We start from the raw sequence: 26,777 nt of genomic DNA on the forward strand, positions 1-26,777 counted from the left end.
GGCTAACTTGTAGCAGTAGTGGGATTTAGTTTTCCACTAGAGGGTCACAAACCAAAAGAGCATAGGCGTAGCAATGAGCATCTTTCAGAGCATCTTAGTGTGTTGGGACCCTAGGAATTTGGGTGTTTTTCAGCACTATCTGCCGCTTTGCTATCGATCTGTTGTTGGCTCAGGCCATTACACTGAAACCTTCATCGGCGCAGGGGTCTGTGTAGGATGCTGGGGGCCGGCCCAGTACCATGCTGGGTTGGACCACCAGTTTTACCCCAGGGCTCGGCCGGCGTGCAAAAGGTAATGAGTGGATGTGCTCTGGGACTTTATCAGGCACTTAGTACAAAATTATTTTCTTCCACCTCATCTTATCCTGTCTTCCATTGCTTGTTGTAATTATTGTATCTCCTAGCTATGCTGTAGTCTGTTGATAGCCTGCTTGTCGTTTTATTTTGCTTTTCCATTTAATAAATGTGAAACCAAAAACATAAAACACCTTCTTTCTCCTTTTTCATTTGTAATTTCAGTTGTAAGGCCTCTATAACCTTCATACGATATTTCCTCTTTCTTTGTACAATGATGTTGGTGGCTTATTAGTGCATTGGACCTTTAGGATCTCTAGTTTAAATAACCCCCATAATCCAGGAGCAGTCAAATTATTCATTTATTTTAAATGTCATGTCAAAAAACACATTCCCTCTATATGTGCAGGACACTGCTTTTCAGCAGACATATACTATTCTCAGTCTTGACATACTAATTATCACATTAAACAGAAAAGAGAGTAGGCATGCATATATATTTTTGAGGACATTGTTTTAGCCAACTAACCCAAAATTATGTGAACTTATTCACCTAATCGTTTAATGTTAATAATAATTAGTTAATTAGTTAGTTAGTTATAAAAGCTACAAAACAATCGTTTTGGTTGAAGCTGTACTGTTATAAGCAGAGGGTAATGCAGGCTATCAATCTCTAACCCTAACCCTAACCGTTACCCATATAACCACAATGCTAGAGCTCTGCCCAACGCCCCGTTGGGGTTAACACGTCACTCGTGTCGACATGACTTGAGTAGTTACAGGTTGCCTTTAAAGTCTTATCTAAGTAGCTTATGCGATATATCGTATTTATCCGCGTTGTATTAGTTAGTTGTGAAGCAAGCCGTGTAGGAGCGTTGCTGTGAATTTGTAAAGATAAGGTCATTAGGACCTTGAGGAGGAGGAGTTCAGATATTGAAGGCACTAGAGGACAGAGTATGTAAAAGAGTAAGCGCTGCGCTGGTTGTGGAGCATCGCCTCCCTGTTCGCGGGCGACAGCATGCACCTTTAGGTGATGAAGACGTCTCTGAAATGTTGTTAGACCTTACCATTGTGACCTGAAGCCGATCTTTAATCGGGCAATTTAATTCAATATAAGAGGAGGCGAAAGAAAATGAAGACACGAGTGGTGAGTGTGATCTTGCAACTCATTTGAAGACGCATGCCTCAAACGCCCACTGTACAGACCACTATATTGAGCAATGGCGATGCTATATATTCCTAACATTTTAGTTAGTTAAGAATGAGGATAACTCAACTGTAACGCATTATTTAGTGTGGTTGCAAAGCAATCCACACTATTGTTATCATGTGTCTTATATATTTTTCTAAATTATTATTCTTACACCTAATTTTGCGTAATTATCTACTCCCAGAGTTGTTGACTTATTAATATAAAACCACTACCAAAAAGTTGGAATATATCAATGCGTGTCTACTTTTAGAAAACAAGCATTGCAGATTTTTTTAACTTTGTTTTTGAATAATATTAGAACTTAATATTGAAAGTGAAGGGTTCAAAATGTGAACACGTCAGAGATGCCAAATGAAACAGGCACATGTTGACAAGAAGGTCAAAAGAAAGTTATGTACCGCTATGACCACAGGGGGCGCCATAACTCGTGGATAAACCTCAACGGCCACACCCCCCGCCCCCGCGTTTTACAAAAACAAATGGAAACTTGGCATCTGGGTCTTATTAGACAATTCAAAATTAGATTTTCCATACTTATTGAAAATTATAGTTGCTCCCCAGTTGCTGCACAGCTTCAGTTTCTCCAGCACAGTCAGAGTGAAGGGGAATCCCTCAGGGACTATTCTCATGTTTTAATGTCACTTGTGAGTGACTTATGACCATATTATGCTGATCAGATCTTGCATCAGTTTATAGAACATGTACATGATGCCATGCTGCAGAGGGAGCTCAAGAAGAGTATTTCAAACTTCCATGCCTACTGGACACCAGGTCCAGACTCTCCACTATTACAGAAGATTTATTTATAGACCGCTTTCAGTCACAAGGCAAGGATAAGTTGTGACTGCAGTTGAAGGCTGCAAATAGATTGGGAATTCTCTGCATAGGTTACTTGGTGTCATTGCCTGAGTAAGACAACAATTGTCTGTTCACGGCCTGCTTGTCATGAAGATCATTTGACATTGCTACCATTAATAATTTTTTCAGCTTGGTGCTTGCCTCTTTGAGTTCCCACTGAAATCTGCCAGTCCAGGCTGAAAAGAGGCCATGTCAGAGATAATGTTGAGTCACTTAATTCTTTCACTCATTCTAAACCCGATTTTTTGAGTTAAATTTATTGGCTTTTGATCCAGTGTTTTTTTCCTGTTGTTTGCTTTCTTGTTCCTGGCTTGCAAGAACACCAACTGAAGTTGAAATCATGGCTGGCATACATAGTCAGCAGCTGGGGTTGCCTCTGTTTCAGACAGGATCATTTTGCTCTCACAATGTAAATTACCCAATACTGCAACTGAGCTCCTGTCTTTCCTTTGATTTGCATCTCATTACTGCCGCTTTGATAAGGAGTTTTTAAAGGAGACATATTATGGTGTTTTCCCAACAAGTAAACATAGTATTTGAGTTCCAGAAAACATGTTTTTGAAGCTGTTTGTTGGAAATAGCTTTTAGATGTGAATGTATGGGTATTTATATAATATTATATCTAATATCACGGCCAAAAGCTATGTGCGCCTCAGATGATGTTATGAATCATAAAATCTACATCTGACGTCTCTGGTACTTCCACAACAAGTAATGATTCATAGTGGGGGCTATCTCGGTCATGGTTGAGGCTATTGGGGGAAAGTAACTTTGGCCTTGACTCTCTGAAGTCTATGAACCGCGACATGGAGGAGAAAGGGATTGTACCCCGGGAGCTGAGCTGCCGGTCTGCCGCCGAGCTTCCCCTCGCCAGACCTGTCAGCTTCAGCGGCAGTTCAGCTCCCGGGGTACACCGCCGGACGGCTTCGACGGCGGCAGGACGCGGCAGTCCGGGGGGGTAGCTCGGCGACAGTCCGGCAGCTCAGCTCTGGGAGTACAATCTCTTTCTTCTCCATGTCTCCTCCTCCGGACTGCCGCCGAAGCTTCCGGCAGCTCCGGCGGGGGGAGCTCGGCGACAGTCCGGCAGAGAAAGGGATTGTACTCCCGGAGCTGAGCTGCCGGGCTGCCGCCGAAGTCACAAATCTTAACTATGCTCTGATTGGAGGGGAGTGGGGAAGTGGGAGGTAATATTCAAGTGTGCCCCCTTCCTACGTAGGAGGGGGCACCGAAACTGACTCGCTCGTTGAGTAGGGTCTAGCTGCAGCCCCGGAGAACAACACCCTGGCGTGACAACAACAACCCAGGCGCGACGGAAGTACGCTGGTGTGACGGAAGTGATTTATTTTTTAAACCTTTTTTACACACCGCTATCAGAAACCAAAGATCACCCATGGAAGTGAGACTGTCAATATGCTTAAAATATTGAGTAATATTCATGTTAAAGCCATGCCGTGGTATATTTACTTTTCGCTAAATTTCGCTGAATATTACTCAATATATTAAGCATATTGACAGTCTCACAAATAAATCACTTTCGTCACACCAGAGTACTTGCGTCACGCCTGAGTTGTTGTTGTCACGCCAGGGTGTTGTTCTCCGGGGCTGCAGCTAGATACTATTGTGCTCGTTTGGTAACTGTAGGCGGGGTACTTTCAGAAATGCATATCTCACTCAAAAAATCATGTACAGATTTTTTTCAAACTTTGTATGCATGTTGGAGTGGCGGCAGGTGGTTTTTAAAGTGAGGGAGGAAGGACTGCGCACTTGGTTGCCATTGGCCTGCTTGCACTGTTGGTGTATGGTGGCATAAGAATGTGAGACTCAAGTTGTTTCAGGGTGTTTTGGTGAACAACAAAATAGTAGGGAGGGATAGTTATGTGAAAAAAAAATATACAAGCCACCAGTGGCATCACTGTAATTTGAAAGCTGGTGGGCAGCATGTCTTTGAAATGGACTACAAGGGCAGAAGGAAAGGATGCAAAGCCCATTTGTCAAATCAGGCCTACTCTTGATTTGTAAAAGTAAAAAAAAAATCTGGGCCTATTTTTGCCCTCAATGACTGAAGTTATTGGTTGTAATTGAGTAATTGAGCTTGTTTATTTCCAGTTACAAATGTTTTAAGAAAAGACTCAAGACCAAAAGTGATTCCATTTAAAATGCATCATGTTCTGAATCATTCACCTTTTCCACAATATCAAACAGAATGGTCAGAGTAACAAACTAGTAAAAGAACGAGAACATAATTTCAAACAACCTGATCTATAGGCATGGTGTCTAGCAAGGAAAGTCGCGTAGCAGCACCAACGTGAACTTGACTTGTCGTGGTGTTTGGTTGCCCTATCAAGATTTGTCACATCAGTGAAACCATGAACAGCCCACGTTGGAGATTTGCCATTATTCATTAGCAAACAGGGCCAGCAATACAGACGATTGCTAGTAATGCTACCAGTAAGCCATGAGTACCTAGCAAACCATGTAGCACCCACAACACTGACGTTGCCATTACTTTTGGTGATCTCGATTTTGCGAAGTGGTCTAGCTTTTTCTTTGGTCGTTAACTTAGCACTGTAACTCAATGAATGGAGTGCTTTGTGTAATTAAACATGAACAATGTCCTCTGTTTACAATGTTTCCATTGTACACTTATTCGCAAATGTTAGAATCTCGTTATCCTTCAGATGACATTAGCGTTGCTTTGTGTCTCTTACACTAAGCGGCAATGCAGGCAAAGCGGGTTTGTTATCGCCAGCGTTGCCAGCTTGGGCAGATTTCCCGCCCAATGATAATTTTTCCATCCTAACGTGGTTAAAAGTAGCCCAATTGGGTGGGAAATCTGCCCAATCTGGCAACACTGCTCACCAGCCAGGGATCCTGCTTATTGGTTCATAGCGCAGTGCGAATAGATTTTTGCGCGAATCAGACGCCTTAAGGTCACACCCACTCTCTCCCATTGAAACCCATGTTATTCACCGGCCGCCAGTACATTCGGGGAAATGAATGGGAGTCAACGGAGGCTGAGGGAGGACCTTCCTCCCTGAAGTAATTGTCAATAGGCGATAGGGGGTGCTAATGTCCCTTTACCCAGGGAAACGAACATTATATATTCAAAGTCATTATAGTAGTCATATTTATGGGCATTAATTCATTACAGTAGTCTGGGCAATCTACATTTTTTATTCTCAACAATGTTAAGGAGGATCTTCCTCCCTCTCCTCAATGGAGGAGCCTCCACTGTGATGTTGGTGGCTTACTAGTCAGTGCAGTGGGCCTATAGGTTATCAAACAACCCCAATAATCCAGGATCAGAAAAATGATTCATTCATTTTAAATGTCAGGTCAAAAAGCATGTCACTGCTTATCGATACAGCAGGCGTATTATATTCAGTCTGTCTTCAACATAGTAATTATCACATTAAAATACAAGAAATGTAAGCATGCATATATTTTGGAGAAGAACAAGTTTATTCTGTGAACCACAGTTTGAAAACCAGTCCTTCACATGATTATGTTATGTTAATATAATTAATTAGTTAGATAGTTATAATAGCTAATAAAATGTTCCTTTGGTTGGAGCTTTAAATCGGTTTATAAGCAGAGGGGGATACAGGCTATCAAGTAGTAGTTAGTTGTAATGTAGCTTGAGTAGTTACAGGTTGCCTATCAAAGTAGGCGATATATGCTTTTCATCCGTTACATTATCTGAGAAGTGAAGCATGCCTTGTATGAGCCTTGCTTTGAATCCGTAAAGATAAGGTAATTAGGAAATTGAGGAGGAGGAGTTCAGATTGATGGCGCTCCAATGAAATAGGATAGAGTATGTAATAGAGTGGAGCATCGCTAACCGGGTCGACAGCATACAGACAGTCCTTCAGGTGTTAAAGACATCGGCCAATTTCCAACAAGAGGCGGTGACAGATGATGAAGAAAACAAGTGGTGAGTGTGATCTTGCCATTCATTTGAAGACGCAAGCCTCAAATACCCGCTGTACAGCCAACTGTATTGAACAACGAGTCATATGCATATCTCTAACTGGGAGAGGCTACTGTGTTCAAGTCTAGCAAGATTTTAAACTAAGACGCTAAACGAGGAGCCAACCACTGCTTCCCCAGACATCTTACATTTTAGTGGGCCCTTAATTACTGAATTGAATGGGCCATTTTCCTTGTTATATTTCTTGTGGGGCGTTCTGCTGTATGGGGGGGTGCTGTGGGTGTGCAGTGAGTGCTGTAAAACAGTTTGATTTGAATGTGTGTGTACTGGTGGTTAAGTTATCATTGGCCTCCGTATTGCATGACAATTTCTCTTCTTCTAGACTCGCCAACCAGTCCAGCCCCTCATTCTTTACTTTCTTTGTTTGTCTATTTATCGTTGATTTGATTAACCAAGTCAAGAAACCTTATGTTTTTGGTATAGCAGTCTCTTGTTCCAGTTTATTCTGGGGGAAGCAGCAGTTTAGTTGTTCTCACGGAACTGAAGTAAATTAATCGAAATGAGTCTAGTGAGATAACAGCTGTTTATTTCTAAGGTGATTTTTAGATTTCAGTGTGTGTATGTGTGGATTACATTTAAAGATATATCTCGCACAAAGTGTTAACATCATTGCTTTAAAGAAGGAAATGAGCAATCACTGTGTGGTGATGTCGATGGGGTCTAGATTTTGAGTTGTGGTGAGTGGGAGTTAAAAAAAAACATGTGTGTATGTGGGAGATTAAGAGTTTAAAAGTGAATACTTTTAAAGTCAAACTCCGTAGGAGATAAGCTACTTTTGCTGTAAGAGAGACGCGATCATTTTACAAGTGGCATTTGTTAGAAATCCTTCAGCTATTTGATTTGCAACTTAAATGAGCGTCATGGTCTTTCATATATTTTCTTATGTTTTGCTGTGTTTCGTTTTTTTTTTTCCAGCAGCAGGGGATTATTGGAGTACTTGTCATAACTGCAGTGACCGGTTTTATGGTGATGTACAACAACACTTCAAGGGCCCCCTCCCCATCGTTACCAAGGCAACCTGGGGCCGGGGTTATCCTGGAGGAGCAGCCCAAGAGAAATACCACAGATCCAATAACAGTGCTGAGAGGCTACACAAGTTTCGTCGATCAGAAGGTTAATATCTTCAAACACACTTTGTCACACTTCGTTTCGGTATCTTTTCTGTACAAATACAACAAGGTAATGTTATGGAGGATTTTTTTTTTACTTAGTGCAACACACAGTAAATTGCTTACATGATTGCGGGAAACAAGGTTGACAATTTACAGAGAAACTTGTATAATATAAATGTTGTGATTATAAGCCAAAGTGTTTTCTGGTCGTTAGAAACTGCTACTCCCTATTTCTGTGTTAAAAAATACCCTAGAGTTGATCATTAAGACAATGGCATTGCTCTTAGTCACACCTCAAATTCTTATTTTAGGTGTGTAAATTCAGCATTGTTCATCCTATTGGCTCAAGACAGCAGTGTTAATCGGTCGGCTATGTTGAACAACGATCACTTCTGGGGAACCTGGAGAGGGATGTGAATGGAGATGTCTAGCCTGCTTGAAGCTCAATATTTAAGCTTCATAAGTCTACCTGTTCAATTATTGATCCATCTTAAGTAGAACTTAAGATAGCAGATAGGTCATCCCATTATGTCTAACAGCAAAAGAATATAACCCTAACCCAAATATATAACTTTTTTTTTGATATTATTCTGTGGAAGTACCGTAACCCTAATGAATTTTAATGATGATCGACATTAATTGTAATGTTACTTAATAATAATATAATAACATAATGTAATATATATATAATTACATAATCTCTACTATAATAGCAGGCCTGTTGCATCAGTAACTCAAGTTAGTCATGTGCGCATGCGCCAAGCAGCCTGCAGCTCACACACACACACACACACACACACAGCAGGTGCGAACACATACATACCCCGCAAGCAGGCACATACACCCCGCATACACACACCGCACACACACTCACATGCGCACGAACATACACGGAAACGCACACATACACGCACACACACACACACACACACACACACACACACACACACACACAAACACACAAACACACGCACGCGCACACACCGCACGTCAAGACAAAGGCAGTGACACATACACAGCTCAGCCGTCGACAAACTCTCCAAGGTAAGACGTTCTGTCTATAGACTATAGAAATTGCGATAAAAGAAGGGAAGAGACAATTTCTCAACTCGATAAGCAATGGCAGGTACATTTTGTCATATAAAAACCGTTAAATTCAAACATCGCGCCGACCGGCATATCAACACACAAGTGACCTGATCTTAAAGAGACAGTGTCCCTATAACACAACGAAAATATGTCAATAACACAGTATGGTGAATTATGTCTATAGAGTCCACTACAAGACTACACTTTGTTGCTCAAATGTAATATTACTCTTCTCCTTGAGCCTCCCGAAATGTCTTGCGATATTGATATCCCCCCTCCCCCTGCAGACTGTTTTAGTTTTCTTATGTTTTGTGTGTATGCTATGTTTGACTGTAGGCTACTGCTGCCTGTCTTGGCCAGGACATTGGAAGAGATATTTAATCTCAATGATGATTATTATTTTCAGCTAACCAATAGTAGTTGCCTTGCATTTTAAAATGTCAATGCACTTTTCAGCACTGAATTAAAGGGTTATTCCGGTGTAAAATGGATTTGGGATATGTTTTGTATGATAACGAGTTGAAACGTTCGTTTTGGAGCACAAAAAATGTATATAGACGCTTTCTTCAGTTGGCTGTTTTTAGCCGATTTTATCAAAACGCTATAAACTTGGAACGATGGGGGCACTGGTTATGGTAAAAGCTAAATCTCTATTTTAAACCACTTAAAAGGCTAAAAGGAGCCCGACACTTCTTTGGTAGTATAATAAGGGTCTTAACATATAAAATTAGGCATTGAGAACTTTGTAAGTGTACAGATTGTTTATTAAAAAGGACATTTTATTCACACAATACCATCAGTAGATCACCCGTCGACGCCATTTTGTGTTTAAGACTCGATAGGTAGATTGACGAACACAGAGATTGTGACATCCGTCAGCAACCAAAAGCTCTGTGTTCGCCAATCTACTTATCGAGTCTTAAAAACAAAATGGCGTCGACGGGTGATGATATGTGATATGTTAAGACCCTTATTATACTACCAAAGAAGTGTCGGGCTACTTTTAGCCTTTTAAGTGGTTTAAAATAGCGATTTAGTTTTTACCATAACCAGTGCCCCCATCGTTCCAAGTTTATAGCGTTTTGATAGAATCGGCTAAAAACAGCCAACTGTTGTGCTCCAAAACGAACGTTTCAACTCGTTATCATACAAAACATATCCCAAATCCATTTTACACCGGAATTACCCTTTAACTACTATTAATTACAACTAGAGGTTGCGCGCGCGAAAACTCTCTTCATCTCTGCTTTCTTCCTAGTAGATTTAAGTATGATCATTTTATGCACGGATATGTAAACCAGACTTTGCAATTCATAATTAACGTGCCTGTCATAAATTATTGAATGAAACCTGAACTTAAAGATGATAGATATTCACTGGAAGTGGTTTTCAAACAGTCCTAGATAGAGTACACGACTTGTCCATTGAATGGACCATTCAGGGGATGTTGCACTTTGATCAAAAAAATTGTGGCCCGACTATTTTGCTTTGGATTTTGCATTTGTGCGTGTGGACGTCGTCAATGTGGGATGTTTTGTGTCCTTAATCCCCTAGTTTGCATGCAATGCAAACTTCATATAAATGTCGACATATATAGCCAGTACACATATATAGCACCCTAACCAAAATAATTGTAGAAGAAATAACTCCATATACTTGCCGGTGATAACTGCATAAACAAAAGGGGTAAAAGAGATCTTCTGCGCATAGGAAGCACAGTAGCCCTTTGCAATAAGAGACAAGGGACTTCCCAATGTGTCCATACAAGCAATGCCAATAGAAATAAACATAAATAATTGTCGGTGTACCGTTGCACACTACTTCTGCTATACTGTACAGTATGTTTATGGTCTTTCTCAAAACCACACTGTGAATTGACTGAATCAAGTTAGCCTTAATTAAAAATGACCTTTGACCCCTAGCTGTTAAGAACCTCTAAGGATGACGTATGTCTTTCTAGGGTTCTTCTCATGATACTGTATGAGCACATTATGTGTATTAACAATGGAGCAGCATGGACGTCTGCCCACGATTCTCCCAGTGAGAGAGAGACACAGGGAAGCACTACCAAGGGACGTCTCTATGAACATTTTGTTGCTGAAGGCATCAGTTGTCATTTTAATATCAGTTAGTAGAAGAAAAATCACTACATTTGGATAGTATTTGCATACAATACATTTTATTCCCCCAACAATTCTGCCCAATCCTAACATTATCCCACCCATTATCAGCTATATGTACTTCTTATGAAACACATGGAACAGTTGTTTTCTGAAGGGGTTCAGTGAGTCACAGATATGGCTGTTTGAGCTTCTTTGGCATGGTACATATTTCATCCCAGCGCCACTATCTCAGTCTCTCCAGTGGGCAGCCTAGCGTCTGGATGGACCGGGCTGGTTCTGTGTTCTGTTCTCTTGCTGAGTTTTGTAGTGACACTCTGCTCGAGCCCGGAGGTGGTCCCAGTTCCCTAATGATGCCGTACAGCCACTGTCTTAAGTCTGGGCCGTTTGTACCAGAAACACGGTTCACTCTAAAACCGTAGCGAGCGGGAACCATAATAGCTCTGTACTACTCCGTCACACAGATTGAGATAGGAAGGGTGTGTGTGTGTGTGTGTGTGTGCGAGGGAGGCCAGGGGAGGGGGGGCATGTAAGGACTGGCTCTCTCTCTCTCTCGCTCTCTCTCTCTCTATCTCTCTCTCTCTCTTTCTCACACTCTTACTTTCACTCTCACTTCTTCTTGGTTTCACACACACACACACACACACACACACACACACACACACACACACACACACACACACACACACACAAACACACAACCACCTCACAGTCGTACACATACACCAAGGCACACACACCCATGGTTTGCCCCAGGATTCTCATGCGTGCCCATACATGAGATATATTGCACTCATTAGAGCAGGAGGGTGCTTACAGTTGCAAGGAGAGACCCATTTACTGTGCCGGTGTCTTTATATAGCCCCATAATGACCTGTGGGTACATTCCTTGCTGGTATGGGGAGGGAGTTCATGGGAGGTCTGTGGGACCGGGATTACTTTGCTGATGTAACCGAGAGCCCCTAACACACATTAATCACCTCAACACTGTTGGAAATGAAGGAGTGAAACGGGCAGCTTTTATGTGGTTAAGGATCGAGTTTAGGCTGCTGGTGCATACATTAGATTACCCAGCAATAATGGCAGCACATTACACTGTGAAGAATACTGTATAAACAAATGAGTTCTGAAAGGAGATATTATGAGCTGGACTTTTTGTTGTTTTTTTTGGAATCAAACTTTTTGATATCATGTAACTGAATATCATTACTCATTACTCCTCGTCACACGACTCACTGTCCAGTTGACCTTTAGTTGCCTGTGGACTCAATGTCCCCTGGCATTCATACCCTGCTCCCGGAGACATTGAGGCATGCAGAGGAGCGATGAACGCTGCCTTTATCACGTGTGTTGTTGTGTATTTTTTCATTATTGTGTAAATGATGTAAAATTTCCTGCACCAGTTTGTAGCAGAGTGTTACATACAACTCCAGAGTACTGCAGTGCAGGCACAAAAAATGTAGACTTATATCACTTTCTGCCCCCTGGACTCAAATCCTACAGCAGTGATTGCTTCATCTATACCTTAACACATGACTTGATGGTCTCTGCTGAATCTAAACGTCCTGAGGTATCTGCCCACAGCCCACACAGTTATGAGAGTGTGGGCTGTGATGATTTTTCACTTGATGATCCTTGCATGACTATGTGAGTGAGTGAGTGAGCCAATAAGTCTGTGAATGAAAAATTTGATGCGAGTGACAGATAATGTGGGTTAGTATGTTAGGACAGCTTATGTACTTACAAATGCTTACTCTGAATTATTCGCGCAGGTGAGGTCCCTCTTTCTCCAACCATTGATCCATGCAATCAATCAATCCATTCATTCATTCATTCATGCATCCAGAAAGACAGCGGGAGTGTCGAGCAGCCTCCTGCCTTCAGCCTGAACAGTTCTGATGAAGGGAGTGTAAAAGTCGTTAGAGAGATTTGCTTCCCAGGTTTCTATTCCATCTAAATATATCGAGCTGTGAGCAGCAACCGCCGATGGTACTTAGCATCAGCGACAAGGACACACGCATTATTTCACGGTGGCTTTCAAGGTGGCATACAAACCTTATGGAGGGTATTTTGACGTAGTTAAATGGCACCCTTTGATTCCTCTTCTCCCATATCAGCGATGGAAGCAGAGGGTTTTGATTCAGAGCTTGGGATCTCATGCTGTAAAGGTTTTTCTTTCGTATTCTTTTGAAACCATCCAGATGGAGGGTTGGATAAAGTGGAAGAGGTTTTGTGTTTCTGATCCAAAAGTAGAAACCAAATGCTGCATTCTGATTGAGGATATTATCGCCCCAGGACCTCTGAATATATTGTCTCCAGGGATGTTCTGAGTCAGATCCAAAAACACGCAGCCACACACTTACACACAGACACAGAAGCACAAAGACACACACACACACACACACAAATTAGCACCTGCACAAAGACGTTTGCACGCACGCACACTGTCAGGCACACATAGACAGACACACGCATAAAGCCACGCAGAGACACATCCACAAATACACCGGCACTTCAACCATTATGTCTCTTTGAAAAATGGTGTTGATAGGACAATAAGGGCAGAGCCTGGGCGCGTGTAATAATACCTGCATGCATTATGAAATCGCACAAACACTTTCCCATCCCAGAGACAAGTGTGATCCTCCCTGCATTGTGAAATCAGAATGATAATAATGAGGTTTGACAGTACCATATACAATGTAGGCTTTGGCATACTAAATCAATACCTCAATGCAAGCATTTTTGAAACTTCATCAACCCAATTATTCTCTTCTTCTGATTCCAATGTGGTTAAATGGCTTTAAATTGCAGATATTGGTAGCTGTCTTTTTTCTTATTACTTTTTCAGATTGGCAAGTCTATCTGAAAATAAATCTATCACTGCGTCTATTACCTCTTTTTTTGTCAACAGGGGAACAGATTTCTATCGCACAGTCCTTATACAAATGTCAAGTGGTGAAAGTCATTGTACATCATGTATTGGTTCATCTTTCCTTCTATTCATATTGAGTCTTTCAAGAGATGCTTTATCAAAAGCAACGTGCAGTGAATTCAGAAACCTGCTTTTGAGCCAGGCCTCTTGCACAAGGATACCTGCTCCAGATCGGTTGTGGACATTGTGAATGGATGCAAATTCCCAGAAGTCCCTTCATCGTTCAACATGTAGACATGTTTGTGTATGGGTTAGCTTCTGTAACCATATATTTACACTCCAAAAGGTGTTACGTTCTCTCAGAAAATCGATGTAGCTGCTATGCATAATTTATTTTGCTGCAAGGATAGTTTGACCTTTAACCTTTCATCCTTTGACCCTTGCCCCCCCCCCCCCCCCCCCCCGACCCGCCAGCCACTGAAGATGCACTGCAGCAGTTGCTCACTGGTCAGCAGCTCGGGCCAGATGACCGGCGGCGAGCGGGGCGAGGAGATCGACCGAGCCCAGTGCGTCATCCGCATGAACGACGCCCCCAGTGCCCACTTCCAGCGGGACGTGGGCCGTCGCACCACCCTGCGCGTGGTCGCACACTCCAGCCTCACCAGGGTGCTAAACAGACGGCAAGAGCTGCTCAACGCCAGCCAGGACACAGTGTTCATCTTCTGGGGGCCCAGCAGCAGCATGCGGAGGGACGGGAAGGGCACCGTGTTCAACAGCCTGAAGCTCGTGATGCGGCTGCTGCCCAGACACAAGCTGTACGTGGTGTCCCAGCGCAAGATGCTGAGCCTGGACGAGCTCTTCAAAAACGAGACGGGCATGGACAGGTAATAATAATAATAGTAAAAATAAATATAACCGCAAGTGGTGATTAACAGGGTCCGAGCAAAATTAAAAGTCGAGAACACACTAATGGAAGATATATAAATGTAACATATAATTTTCATATTTAAGGAAAGATGTTCCACTTATAAACCTGAACTGCAGCCTCATTCACATGGTCAAAATGTCTATTGATAATCACACAACATCCAGAAAACTCAAAGCACACATTTCTCAAGTGAATTAAGGGCTTTCTTCAAAGCATATACATGAAAAATCTTTGAAATTCTGGGGAAATTAAACATTTGTAGTCAAGAACACTAACAGAAGAAATATAAATATGACAGAGTTAATTATGAAGGAAAAATAGTTAACGGAGATGATCCCCTTAATGCCACACTGTTTCTTGGCAGACGGATTCTTGGAAACTAATGAGCCGGAATGTTGATTGCCTGATGAATTTCAGGTGCTGTTCAATGTTGTGTTTCTTAAATGAGGGGCAATGGCAGAATGTCATGTTCAGCTTGTTTATAGAAATCTAATCAGGATTCGAACCCTCAACCTAATGACCACCAGTACACGGCATTATCCCATTGAGCCACTGACATTCTTGAACTGCATGAAGCCTCATTCACATGGCGAAAATGTCGATTGATAAGCACACAACATCAAGAAAACTCCAAGCACACATTTCACAAGATAATTAAGGACTTTCTTAAAATAGTACAGATCTGAAAATTTGCACTGTTAATGGTATCCACTTAATGATAGCCGTATAGTAGTTATACAATAACAAAATGGTTATTAAGGCAAAATGGGTTGAGAATGTGGACGTTTGGCTTTTCTATGAAATTGTACGAAAAGTAAACATTTTTAAGAGCAGAAGACCAGGGTGAAAAAGATGCATCTGATTTTAGAGATTAATATGATGAAAGAATTTTGAGTCCAGGTCAATCTCGTAAGGAAAAATGAGGCTAGTTCATATTTTTTTTAAAAAGCGCCACCTTTGGGTGCAGTACCACAATTTAGGTTTATTAGTTGTGGGGGGTATTGGTATCCACCTTATAATAGTCGTATGTATTTTTATACAATAACAAAATGGTCATATTAGAAAAATGTGATAACTGCTCCAAATTTATTGGCCAATATTTCTCAAATGGAACTAAGTAAAACAAATTCTGTTTGATGATTTTTGTGAGGCTTGGTCTAAAGATTTTATGTGGCGATGTTGTTGAATTTTTGATTATTTTTGTAGCCTGTGAATCTTTTTATGATGTTTAGCTTTAATATGAAATTGTGGGGAAAGTATACATTTTTAGGGCATAAGACCCAAATGCGTCTGATACTAGAGATTAATATTCTGAAATAATTTTGAGTCCAGGTCAATCTGGTGAGGAGAAATAAGCCTAATTCATGATTTTTTACAATAGCGCCACCTTTGGGTGCAGTATCACAAATTTTTAGAGTTTTCGACTTACGGTATAGGCTGCAGTATGACTTTTACAGAATTTGAGGGAAAAAAAAAACGTTACAGAAACAATAGGGGCCAAGCAGCTTCGCTGCTCGGACCCCTAATAATACATTTGATTTATATAGCACCTTTCAAACGCAAAGACACTTCACAATGTGGGCAGGAACATAGAAAACAAAATGACTAAATAAAACATAACAACAAAAGTAACACATAGAGACGACCATGCAAACAAGAGGGGGTGGGGGTCAAAGGCAGTAGGCAAGTTTGAAGAGGTGGGTTTTGAGAAGAGTTGTTTTGGGTTGGTAGGTGTGGGGGTTATGGATGTTGAGTGAGAACGTGTGGTTTTGTTGTGGAGGGAATCTTGAATAGATGCAGACTGAAAGGAACCGACATGGCCAATAGCCACTGAACTATGAATAAATGTAAATCTATATTAGCTGTTGGTTTCACTCTCCCTGCAAATGCCTTGTGGTAAAAGAAGAAGTTAGAGTAGTGTGCATGCGATTGCTTTACAGATGTTTCCCTTATTGGTACCCTATAGCATATTCATTGTAATTCTACTGCATTTCGTAACTATGATGAATGCCCGTGGGGAATTTGAATGTCCTGATAACGTGTGTAGATCTGTGTAGAAGTTTATTGCTATTTTGGATGAGGTCCAGTACAATTTGCAAAAAACAGCATAAACAGGATAAATTAGGTGAGTGCTGCATGCAGTGCTCAACTATTGTTCTTCATAAGTTTTATTCTTTCTTTCTTTATTATTCTCTACAAACTTTGGGACCTATCTCCTTCCTCAATTATATATATATATATATATATATATATATATAAATATTTTATACTTTTTAAGATAATATTATTATCTTAAAAAGTATAAAATATTTATCATATTAAAAAATGATAAATATTATTATTTTTTTGAACATGGGAGTAAATTGGAGGACGGCAGAGCCGTCCTCTGGTACCTAAACTGTTTAAGATGTAACTAAATCAATTTTCAACCATTTAATAAAATCTACACACTTGTATCTTCAATAATATCTAAATGGAATTTCGATATCATTTAAACTTTCTTCAGAATCACAGTTTTAGTTTCAAACCGTCCTATTCTACAGTGGGTCCCATTGAAGCCGTCTGCCAATTCTGACAATGAAATTACTTAAGACATCGTAACTCGGTCAAATTTCAACCGTTTACCTTCGTTCAAACCATTTAAGAAATCAACACACTTGTATCTTCAATAATATCCAAACGGAATTTTGATATCATTTAAACTTTATTCAGAATCACAGTTTTAGTTTCGTACCGACTTCATTTTCAGTTGGTCTCATTGATTTACGTTGATTTACGTGCTTAAATGGTGTGCATGTTTACATTGTTTACTCCATTTAGTCTTTTGAACTTTTGTACAAATCCCTTCACTTGACTTAAGCCATTTAACGTTTCTTTATGTCTTAATCTATGTGGCTTTATAAAAAAATATTATCAACCTCACTTTGTTCTACGGCACTCACCGCATTTTCTGCAGGAAATGCATTTTCTAGTTAGTAATTGTTATACACAATGACGGGCAATCTCCCACACCATTAACCTAACATTTGGTATAAATTAGATGCACAAAAGAAGATGCGTAATGATCGCACAACGTTGACAGTGTTTCACTTTAATAAACCATTAATCGGTGGGTGCATGCATTGGACAGCACAAACAAAGGTGTTCATGGGGGTTGACTGGTTGGAACCATGTAAGCCAACCACAGCACCCCTCCGGCGGTCGTGGACCAGCAACATGCAAACACAATCAGATAGACTGGAGATGGCACAGCTGCCAGGAACTGTATCTCTCTCTCACACACACACACACACACACACACACACACACACACACACACACACACACACACACACACACACACACACACACACACACACACACACACACACATCAACGGGCGCATACACACATACACATTCGGGCGCACACACAACCTCTTACAAAGTACATTGTGAAAAGGTGTAGCATTGCCAAAGGCAGTTTGTCTGTCCTTTGAGATAGCAAAGGCCTGCAGCGAACCACATACAGCCGTTACTACCGTGCCCATATCGGTTCCCTAGTGGTGGTGCTGCCTATAGGAGAAGCACCAGAATGATCGCTACGAAACTGTGCAGTAAAACAAAGGAAATTCAAATCTTTGAATAAGATGTGTGACATTCCCACCGAAATCAATAGCATGTGCAGCAAACGGTGTTGTTCTGTCCTCCAATAGGAAGGGTTCCAAGTCGTGGCTGAGTACCGGCTGGTTCACCATGAGCCTCGCCACAGAGCTGTGTGGCTCCATCAACGTGTTTGGCATGGTGCCTCCTGATTTCTGCAGGTAGGCGATGTGTTTCTTCACATCACACTGCATAATCATCCTGTGCCTCAGAAGCATCTCAGGGAATCAAGAGAACATTGTTTGTCCCCCCGTACTGACCAATTGGTCTCTCATACGATATTGTCAGTACGATTGAAACAGGCCTATGTTCTTCAACGTCATTCCTATAAGTAGTAAGGGACAGCCGATAGATGAATAGATAAATAGATAGACAGACAGACAGACAGACAGACAGACAGACAGACAGACAGACTTTTCCAACACGTCTTCCCCCTCCTTGCAATAAAAACAACGTCTCTCTCTCTCTCTCTCTCTCTCTCTCTCTCTCTCTTTCTCTCTCTCTCCATTCATCCTCCAGTCCCGCCAGCAACTCCTCCACCCAGCGGCCCTCAGTGCCGTATCACTACTACGAGCCCCGGGGGTGGAGCGAGTGCTCCACCTACCTGTCCAGCGAGCGCAGCCAGAAGGGCAGCCACCGCTTCATCACCGAGAAGTCGGTGTTCGCCAGCTGGGCTCGCACCCACAACATCCGCTTCAACCAGCCGGACTGGACGCCGCGAAGCCCCGCCCCCGACGCAATGTCGACCAACACCTCCGACGCACGACAGCTTCAGCCGGTGCCAGGCTCCAGACGGACGGATGTACAGATCAACAGACAGATCGACAGACAGGCAAGCTGACAGACAGACTGGTCAATAGATAGGCAGGTGGACAGACAGACGGACAGATCAATAAGCAGGCAGGCAAGTGTGTGTGTGTTACTGTTGACATGATACTGGATTTTCTAACTTCGATACAATCGCTTGCAAAATATTGATTTTTCCACAACTGCTAACCTGTAGTTACCCTGTAACTAAATCTCCCACCTAAACGACAGGATAGCTTGCTTGTTCATGTCGTCCAAAACAAACCATATCAACTTTTGAACCCCCTATCGACTTTTCAAAGAAACAGCAATAAGTCATGTATATGTAGGTTGTACCTTGCCAAAACAAATTTAATGACATTCGTTATATTTTCAGTGGAAAATCTGTAGAAAGTGCAACATTTCAAGATAGTTTCAGTGTATAAAAATGTGTTTTGATAAAAATGAATTTTATTTTCGTAATCTATAGTTTGTGTATGTATAAGTTTAGTATCTTAGTTAATGCAGCCTTTTCTATCGTTGCCATGGTGAATTATGTGTCTGCCATTCCTGAAATCACTCAGCTTGAATTGGGTTTGAATCAATTTCTCTGCGCTGTGAAGTCTGAGCAGTTGTGTTCAGGGCTTTTTTTTGTAACTGACGATGTTCTTTCAAATAAAATATTTTTGAGTGACCGAGGGATGACATCCATTTATGTTCGTTGGGACAGACTGGGACAAAAAAACATTTTTGTGCACAAACTAAACTTTATGTTCGCTTGGCTTCCGCTGAAAAACCCATTCGAGATGTTCATTTCTCAAATACATTTTGTGGTCCAAGGTAATCATGACAAATGAATCCTGCTTTAAAGCTTTTTTAAGTGTTAATGCATCAATAAAGTAGAAGGAAGACGAAAAAGATTTTCATAAGACTCCTAAAATGACCCCCAACATGGGGGTCGTAGACATACAGGATGTGATGCAACCATTCACAGGGGCACAGAATAACTTGGGAGTAAGAAAGAGTGGCTGGTCTCTTTTATATGAATCTTTTATATGAAATGAAGGCTTGCAAAAATAGTAGATGATACACTGTACATTAGCCCTACAGGAAGCTTTGTAATAAGTGGGTCCTAGGAGTCAAGGCCACATGAGAGTGAAGAAGAGGCCTGGGGTCTCTTGCTTATAAAAGAGAGCCATATGAAGAGGCCGAGTAAGATTATAAATCGTACTTGGGCTCTCGCCCTAATATGTTTAATTTGAAAAAACGTCATCAGTTTCATGAAATGGCCCTGAGCGCAACACTTCAGGGCCATTGACTCAAACCAAACGCGAGCCGAGAGCTATCAGGGAGGGTAGCGTCCATATGAATCACCATGGCAACGATAGAAAACGTTGCTTTCAATGACATGCGAAATGGCATATGAATTCACTGGCTGAAGAAATTATTTATGAAAACAACAAATTAGATATAGTCAGTTCGCTCCTCTGTCCGGATGGCGTCCAAACGAGAAGCCACCGCCCCCAGACCGCCTTCAGAATCAGCTCGCCGCCCTGTGGGACAGATGTTCTGTCAGTGCCTCCCAGAGTGCGGCGGCTGTGGACAACCTTGCCCTGCTCTCTTCTGCCCTCTCGGCCATGACCGTTGGCAGAGACTTGTTAGGGCAGAGCGTGGCATGGAGAAGGTTGCCAGGATCTCCGGCGCCATCCGGTGGCGGTGGCAGCCGGTGGCGGTGACGGCTGGACGTCAGATGGGGCGTGGGCGGCCATGTGGCCGTTCCACACATTGGTTCCCGGCCGCGACAGGGTGGGCCTGGCCCAGGACCCGCTAGCCGGGGATTGGGTCTTTGGACCAAGCTTTGCAGAGGTCCTCGCCCACCAACAATCCATCTGTGAGAATCGGTCCCTGGTTCGGGGCCCCTCCACGCCCTCAACGACGACAGGCAGGCCAGCAGAAAGCGGGGTTGCTCGCGTTCCAAGGGAGCAAAGACAAGTCCCCTTTGAGACGAGTGGCGGTTACATCCTGACATTGTCAGATTGATCTGGCAGAGATTTGGACCAGCTCAGGGGGAGCATTTGGAGTCCAGAGAGAACGCCCACTCCAGGTGGTGGTTCTCTCTCAGCTGTCAGGATCTTCCCCCGTTGGGGGGAGACCAGTGGCTCTCTTGGGGTAGCCGCGGGCTCTCTTGTCCTCTTCTGGAGCGGATCAGAAAGGAGAAACTCTCCCTCATTCTGGTGGTCCCGTAGAACCGTTCAGCTCTGTGGTGCACGGGACAGTGCACCTGCCCGAAGTGTCGGGACAGCTGTTGGTCTCTTCTGAGAGGTTGATCCTGCAGGGCAGAGTGCCTGCGTGCCTTCCACTCTAAGTGGTGTGAAAACAACCACATTGTCCTATCTCTCTGTTAGGTGGGAAGCGTACTTGGTTTCCTAGTGTTTACTGGAGAAAGGTTTGGCTTTCTCCACTATCAAAGTGTAGGCCTATGCGGCAGCCGTTTCGGCTGGCCACGCAGGCTGTGATGGTTAACCGGTTTTCAGTCACCCCCTAACCCCTGATCACTGTGGAGTTAATTTTACATTAACCAGCAACAGCAAGATCATCACAGAGCTACAAGAACAAAGTCTGTTTGTTGTTGTTTTTTTTTTAACGTCCATGAATATATTTCCTGCCTAACATCTGCCTTGATTATAAGAACAGATGGCTGAGCGCTGTAGCGGACCCATGTGACTGCTGCTTATGGCTTTTGGTTGGCTGTTGATATCAGGTCAAATGTCAGATCCATTCCCTTAAGGTTTTCACAGCGGCAGTGCACAACATGGCTATTAACAAAATACTAAACGATCAGTGCAAAGGCGATGACTCGAAACATCGCCTCTACCTTTTATACACCAATTTGTACTTTATGGCTCTGTGATGTAATGGTTCAAGTAGTGGCTTGCTACTGGGTTGGATCCAGGCAAAAGAAAATACCTTCTCCTTAATGACGCCTATCTGAATTCAATGTCACTCACATTGGGTAAAAGCATCTGCTTATTAACTTCAATCATAACCCCCACACCTTCGATCAAAATAGGATTCACAAGTCGGTGGCCTCCCCCTCCTACCGTCTCCTCATTCCCCGTATCGACTCACCGTCTCTTCACCTATCATTCCCCTCTTCCTTCCTCCCTCACCACCAGGGCCGCAGTGGAATCCTAAATCCTCTTAACCTTTTAAGACGGGCTTGGGGGGGTGGGGGGGCATCCTGTGAAATGCTAGAGCGCGCCTGTCTCAGGGCACGGTTCCTGCTCCCTCAGATGTGGACCTTGTGTTGTGTGTCTCGCACACCAATGTAGGCTACTGTCTCTCAGAAGATGGGGCGGGCCTGGGCTTTGAACAGCTTATGGAGGACAAGCTGGCTTCAAATGAGCCTGGGCTTTGAATATCTTAAGTGGTACGCAGCCAGCATCCCAAGGAGAGGGTTCGCATGTGAAGAACACAAAGGCTTTCGGGAGGTTTCTGATGAGGCCAAACAGGGAATTCTGTTTGTGTGCAGGCCAGGGTTGAAGCAGATGTTATTCAGTGATGAGATAATCTGTGTGTTAGTATGTTATATTCACGTATGAAATGCAATTAACAAAAAAGAAAAATTGGGTGTGTGCCTGGGTGTAAGAGTGTGTGTGTGTGTGCCTGGGTGTGTGCCTGGGTGTGTGTGATTTTGTGTGTGTCCATCTGTATTTATTAATTTATAGCCAGGGATTCTGAGATGATTTATATTCTGATTTTCTTATTCTGTATGAGGGTTGCATGATGTTTTTCTTTAAAATTAAAGATAAAGATTTACATTTGCATTTTTTTCTAGTTGTTGCTCATTGCATGTGGTTTGTACAGTTGTTCAGTTGGAACCAGTAGGTCATGACATAGTTTTCTGTCACGTCAATGTGAGGTGGAGAGAGGATATGGTTAATCCTCTTTTGCATGTCTAATAAAATAAACAAGATGGTGTCACACCATACAAGACAGAAGTGAAGATGTCACAAATTCGAAAGGATTTACCTAGTAGATGACAAAGCAAGGAAAAGGATCGGTGGATCTGCTTTGTTTACACTCTAAACGTTGTTCAATGATGACACCTATTGGTTGTATTCCACTTTGCAGCCCAAAGCAAAAAATATAGCAGTAGCTGTATTCCGACCTGCATGACAACTGTTCTGAATATATTCTGGTACCTCAATCATCAATTGGCCTATCAAAATGATATAATGGCATGTTTCCTTTTAATCAGAGAATGGAGATGCAATGTGTTGTTTTGAAAAAATAATTGTACTGTTAAAACTGTTTTTCATCAAAAGAGCAACGAGTGCATGGCCATTGCTTCAACCCAAATAGGCCTCGATACAATTAGCCAAACATTGTTTCTTCTTGAATACAGTGTAATGACTCATGTTGACATTGCTGATACTATCTATTTCGCTAATGACGCCTCTCCTGTGTCTCTCCTATAACATTGTCATGTTTGCTTTGCTCTGAGGATCACTGTTCCTGGGGACAGCATCAAAAACATCGGAAAGGGTTGCATCTACTGGTCTTTAGTAAGCCTGGTACTAACTGCTATGTCTATCTTTGTTAAGATCAGTCATTAGTACTCCTGCACCCAATCATGCCTATTACTACGCCCGGTCTTAGCGATGCGCGTTCACTTGAATGCCCACACACCGCGCCTAGCATCGTGCGTTGAACGGATACATGTTAACAATCTCCCGCTATCTTGCTATTCTTGCTGATTCATTTGTTATTATAACATTATGGAGTATCGGGAGGAGAAAGGCAACTGGGTAGACATTGAGATCCGAAAATCAAAAGATAACTAGGCTACAGCCTGTACAAGAACACACTGACTGCCAATCAAACAAGAAAAGTCAACTTGGAAAGAAAATTCGGGGGGCATTAATAGTCTCTCTAAATCGGACAGCCTGCGTTTGTACACTTATCATTTCTCAAACTGTATTTAGAAATCCACCGTTTGCATTAAAACAAAGAAGGCAAAGAAGACACATATAGGCCTCGGTCCGGTGTTCATTCCTCAATTAGGTCAAACAGATCTCTGCTATATAAACGAAACCTCTCGATCAGCTCCTCGTAGTAAAATATCTATAAAGAATGCTTCTGTAACAAATAACCCAAATGCGCGCTCGTTGTCAATACCATGCATGAGACGCTGTGTCGTTAATATAGAAACGGGCCTGGTTTTGACCTAACGCCTACACCTCACTAGGCATAAGATTTCCGCCCGTTCTTAGTGAGAAAAGGGGGGGGGGACATATAAAGACCCCCTTATATTTAAGGGATAATGTACATCGAGCTGGTCCTCATCGGGAAATAATACCAGACAGATTGATTTCGCCATAATGACCTGTTGTGTGTTCATTACCCCCGCTGATGACAAGGCTTATTACATAGAAAATCATTAACGTTGCTTAAAATAGAACTGTAAACCATTGTATTGATCTGCAAATGCTTTTATTGCTTCCGCTGAAATAAATAGTAGTCTGTTGAGTCTAAGGTTGTTTAGAGTGCATAGCAACGGTTTGATATCCATGACAAAGGCCTAATATTCATTAATAGACTGCTGACTGCTGAATGACGTAATTGACCATTCGGAATCGGTTTTTTCAGCAGAGTTTTCAGCAAAGCCGTGTTATATAGCCGTGTTTATGTTATTATTAGTCATCATCTCACCTTGAAACTCGCAATTATTACCTAACTGTATAAAAAAACAACTATTCTGTTATGTCACTGATACTCAATTATATTCAAAATGGCAAAATAAGCTCATGAGAGACCACGTTATTTACATATACTTTAAATATATATATATATTTACAAACGTTGTGGTTGCAGAGACACACTATTAGGACAGATGTATGCTGAAAAGGTAGAGTTGCATCATGTATGTTTGTAGTTCACATACATACACTCTACTGACCCCAAGTGTCTGAAATATGGTCTATAAAAGAACATTCACATTTGGTATATCATATATCATGATTCATGACATATGGAATATCCAGATTTTGTCAGCGGCCTAAGCCTTCGTGTCCAGCTGTAGTTGTAGCTGTTCTGCTTTGATTTGGCTCCAAATGATAATGCTGGGGCATTTCCATCCACAGCACTTCAAATAACACAGGTGGCTGAATATAAAAAACAACAACAACTTAAGACCTCCTTACTTACGGCTTAGTTCTGTGAGGGGTAATGCTAGGTCACGGTGCACACCCCAGGTCTAAAGGAAATGTTTGTTTTTTTCCTATAGAAATAGCCATAAGCTGAGGCTTTTTTCGAAAGCCTCAGCGTCCATCTGTATTTTTTCGAGGTCGACCGCATCTCTCATTAATTCACCGTCACAATTCTGGTTGGATAAATAGCTTTGACACATTTTGCCATTTACTCCCATCAACACATCTCATGGCGGCCAATTTTGAGACTGACTGAAGATCTCAGGTCACGGTGGCTGGGAACTATTGCTGCATGACGAAAGACAGCAGGAGAGCAGAGGAAGGGGAGGCGAGAGAAATAGAGACGGTACAACGACGAGGACTTATGTTGCCTGGCCATCGGAAAACGAGGGTGTTTTGATGATTAACACCGAAAGAAGACACCAGAGATGTCTTCGTCATCGCCTTTATCTTCCTCAAATTTTCTCCAAATCCCGCTGAGGAGGTCGCTCGATCAGAACACTAGAAGGAAAGAAGGTGTGATCTCACCATAGTAGTTAGATGGTGACCATTTGGAGATAGCCACCCTTTGCAGGAGATACCCCAGTCATCCCTGTTCTGCAGGTGCAATGTCACCATGTTTTAACATGGCTACTTCTTAAAGATAAGCCGCCAGATAAGCCTCCAGTTCCTACATGCAAAACACACAAAAACACGAAAATACACAAAATAGTGGCTGATTCATTATGTGACAGAATAGCCTTGGATTCTAGCCAGGCAGGATATCCATCGCAGATTTGTAGTGACATGGCACAAATGATACACATTGCTCCAAATATGCTGAGTACATTGCTAGAACCAATTCTCTTTTCTTAGGAAATCCAAGTCTGTATGATAATATCTAGAGGCGCAGATTAACTATGAGTGCAAGTAATCCACACACATGGTTTCCCATTCCACAGATATTAGACAGAAAGAAGGAAGGAAGAAAATATTGTCAGTGTGCCACCATGCCATGAAGTCTAAAGCTTCTACAGAGTGCAAGTAAAGTAAATGTAAAGGACATACAAGAAAACATCAAAATAGCGGCATTCTTGAAACTTAATAACATTGTGTCCCAAGCACAAGGTTATCAGCCGTAAAGCACTGAATATCTTATTTATGGATGTTTCGCTGTCCGTTTTAGATCTGCTATAGAATAATGGAAAATTGCTCAATGATATTAGGTTTAGGGAGGGAAGAGACGGTGTGGTATAATATATTGCCCGGACTAGACTAGATTATCATAAAACAGGTCTAAGGGAATCAACACTCTGTCCCAATACATTCTTTTCAGGAGAACAAATTATTTTTTTTAAGATATCAACCCATTCTCATGGCTCTGTGATCAGTTCACATACAGAGAACGAGATTTGATTTGATAACATATTCCAATGGAATTCACTCAAAGCAGACTCACTTTCAGCAGGCTTGACTGCTGAAAACAAAAAGTAAGTAAGTATTTACAGGTCAATAGAATGTTGACGCTATGCACAAGGAAAGCAGACAAGATGTCTCCAGAGTGAAGATCATTGCAATGCTTTCCTGTTGGCCATTGAGTTCAAAATAGTACTAATTGTTTATAAAGCACTTAGCCGTTGAGGACCAAAATGCATAACATATCTATGCTATCTATCATAT

At 42.0% G+C, this 26,777-nt stretch overlaps 1 protein-coding gene across 4 annotated transcripts; it reads left to right on the top strand.

The window, feature by feature from the left end:
* Window positions 1-1,124: 1,124 nt before the first annotated feature.
* st6galnac5b (ST6 (alpha-N-acetyl-neuraminyl-2,3-beta-galactosyl-1,3)-N-acetylgalactosaminide alpha-2,6-sialyltransferase 5b) lies at window positions 1,125-19,562 on the top strand. Of its 4 annotated transcripts, none has more exons than XM_079739647.1 (5): window positions 1,127-1,440; window positions 7,271-7,468; window positions 14,026-14,435; window positions 18,174-18,281; window positions 18,640-19,562. In XM_079739647.1, the coding sequence occupies exons 1-5, from the start codon at window positions 1,426-1,428 to the stop codon at window positions 18,959-18,961; spliced, it is 1,053 nt and encodes a 350-aa protein (XP_079595773.1). In that variant the 5' UTR covers window positions 1,127-1,425; the 3' UTR covers window positions 18,962-19,562. The 4 variants fall into 4 exon arrangements, with proteins under 4 accessions (XP_079595775.1, XP_079595773.1, XP_079595774.1 ...); XM_079739648.1 differs by having other exon boundaries at window positions 7,274-7,468; XM_079739649.1 differs by lacking the exon at window positions 7,271-7,468 and having other exon boundaries at window positions 1,125-1,440.
* The last annotated feature ends 7,215 nt before the right edge of the window (window positions 19,563-26,777 follow it).

This window comes from Pollachius pollachius, assembly GCF_949987615.1.
Source record: "Pollachius pollachius genome assembly, chromosome: 7".
Taxonomy (NCBI): Eukaryota; Metazoa; Chordata; class Actinopteri; order Gadiformes; family Gadidae; genus Pollachius; species Pollachius pollachius.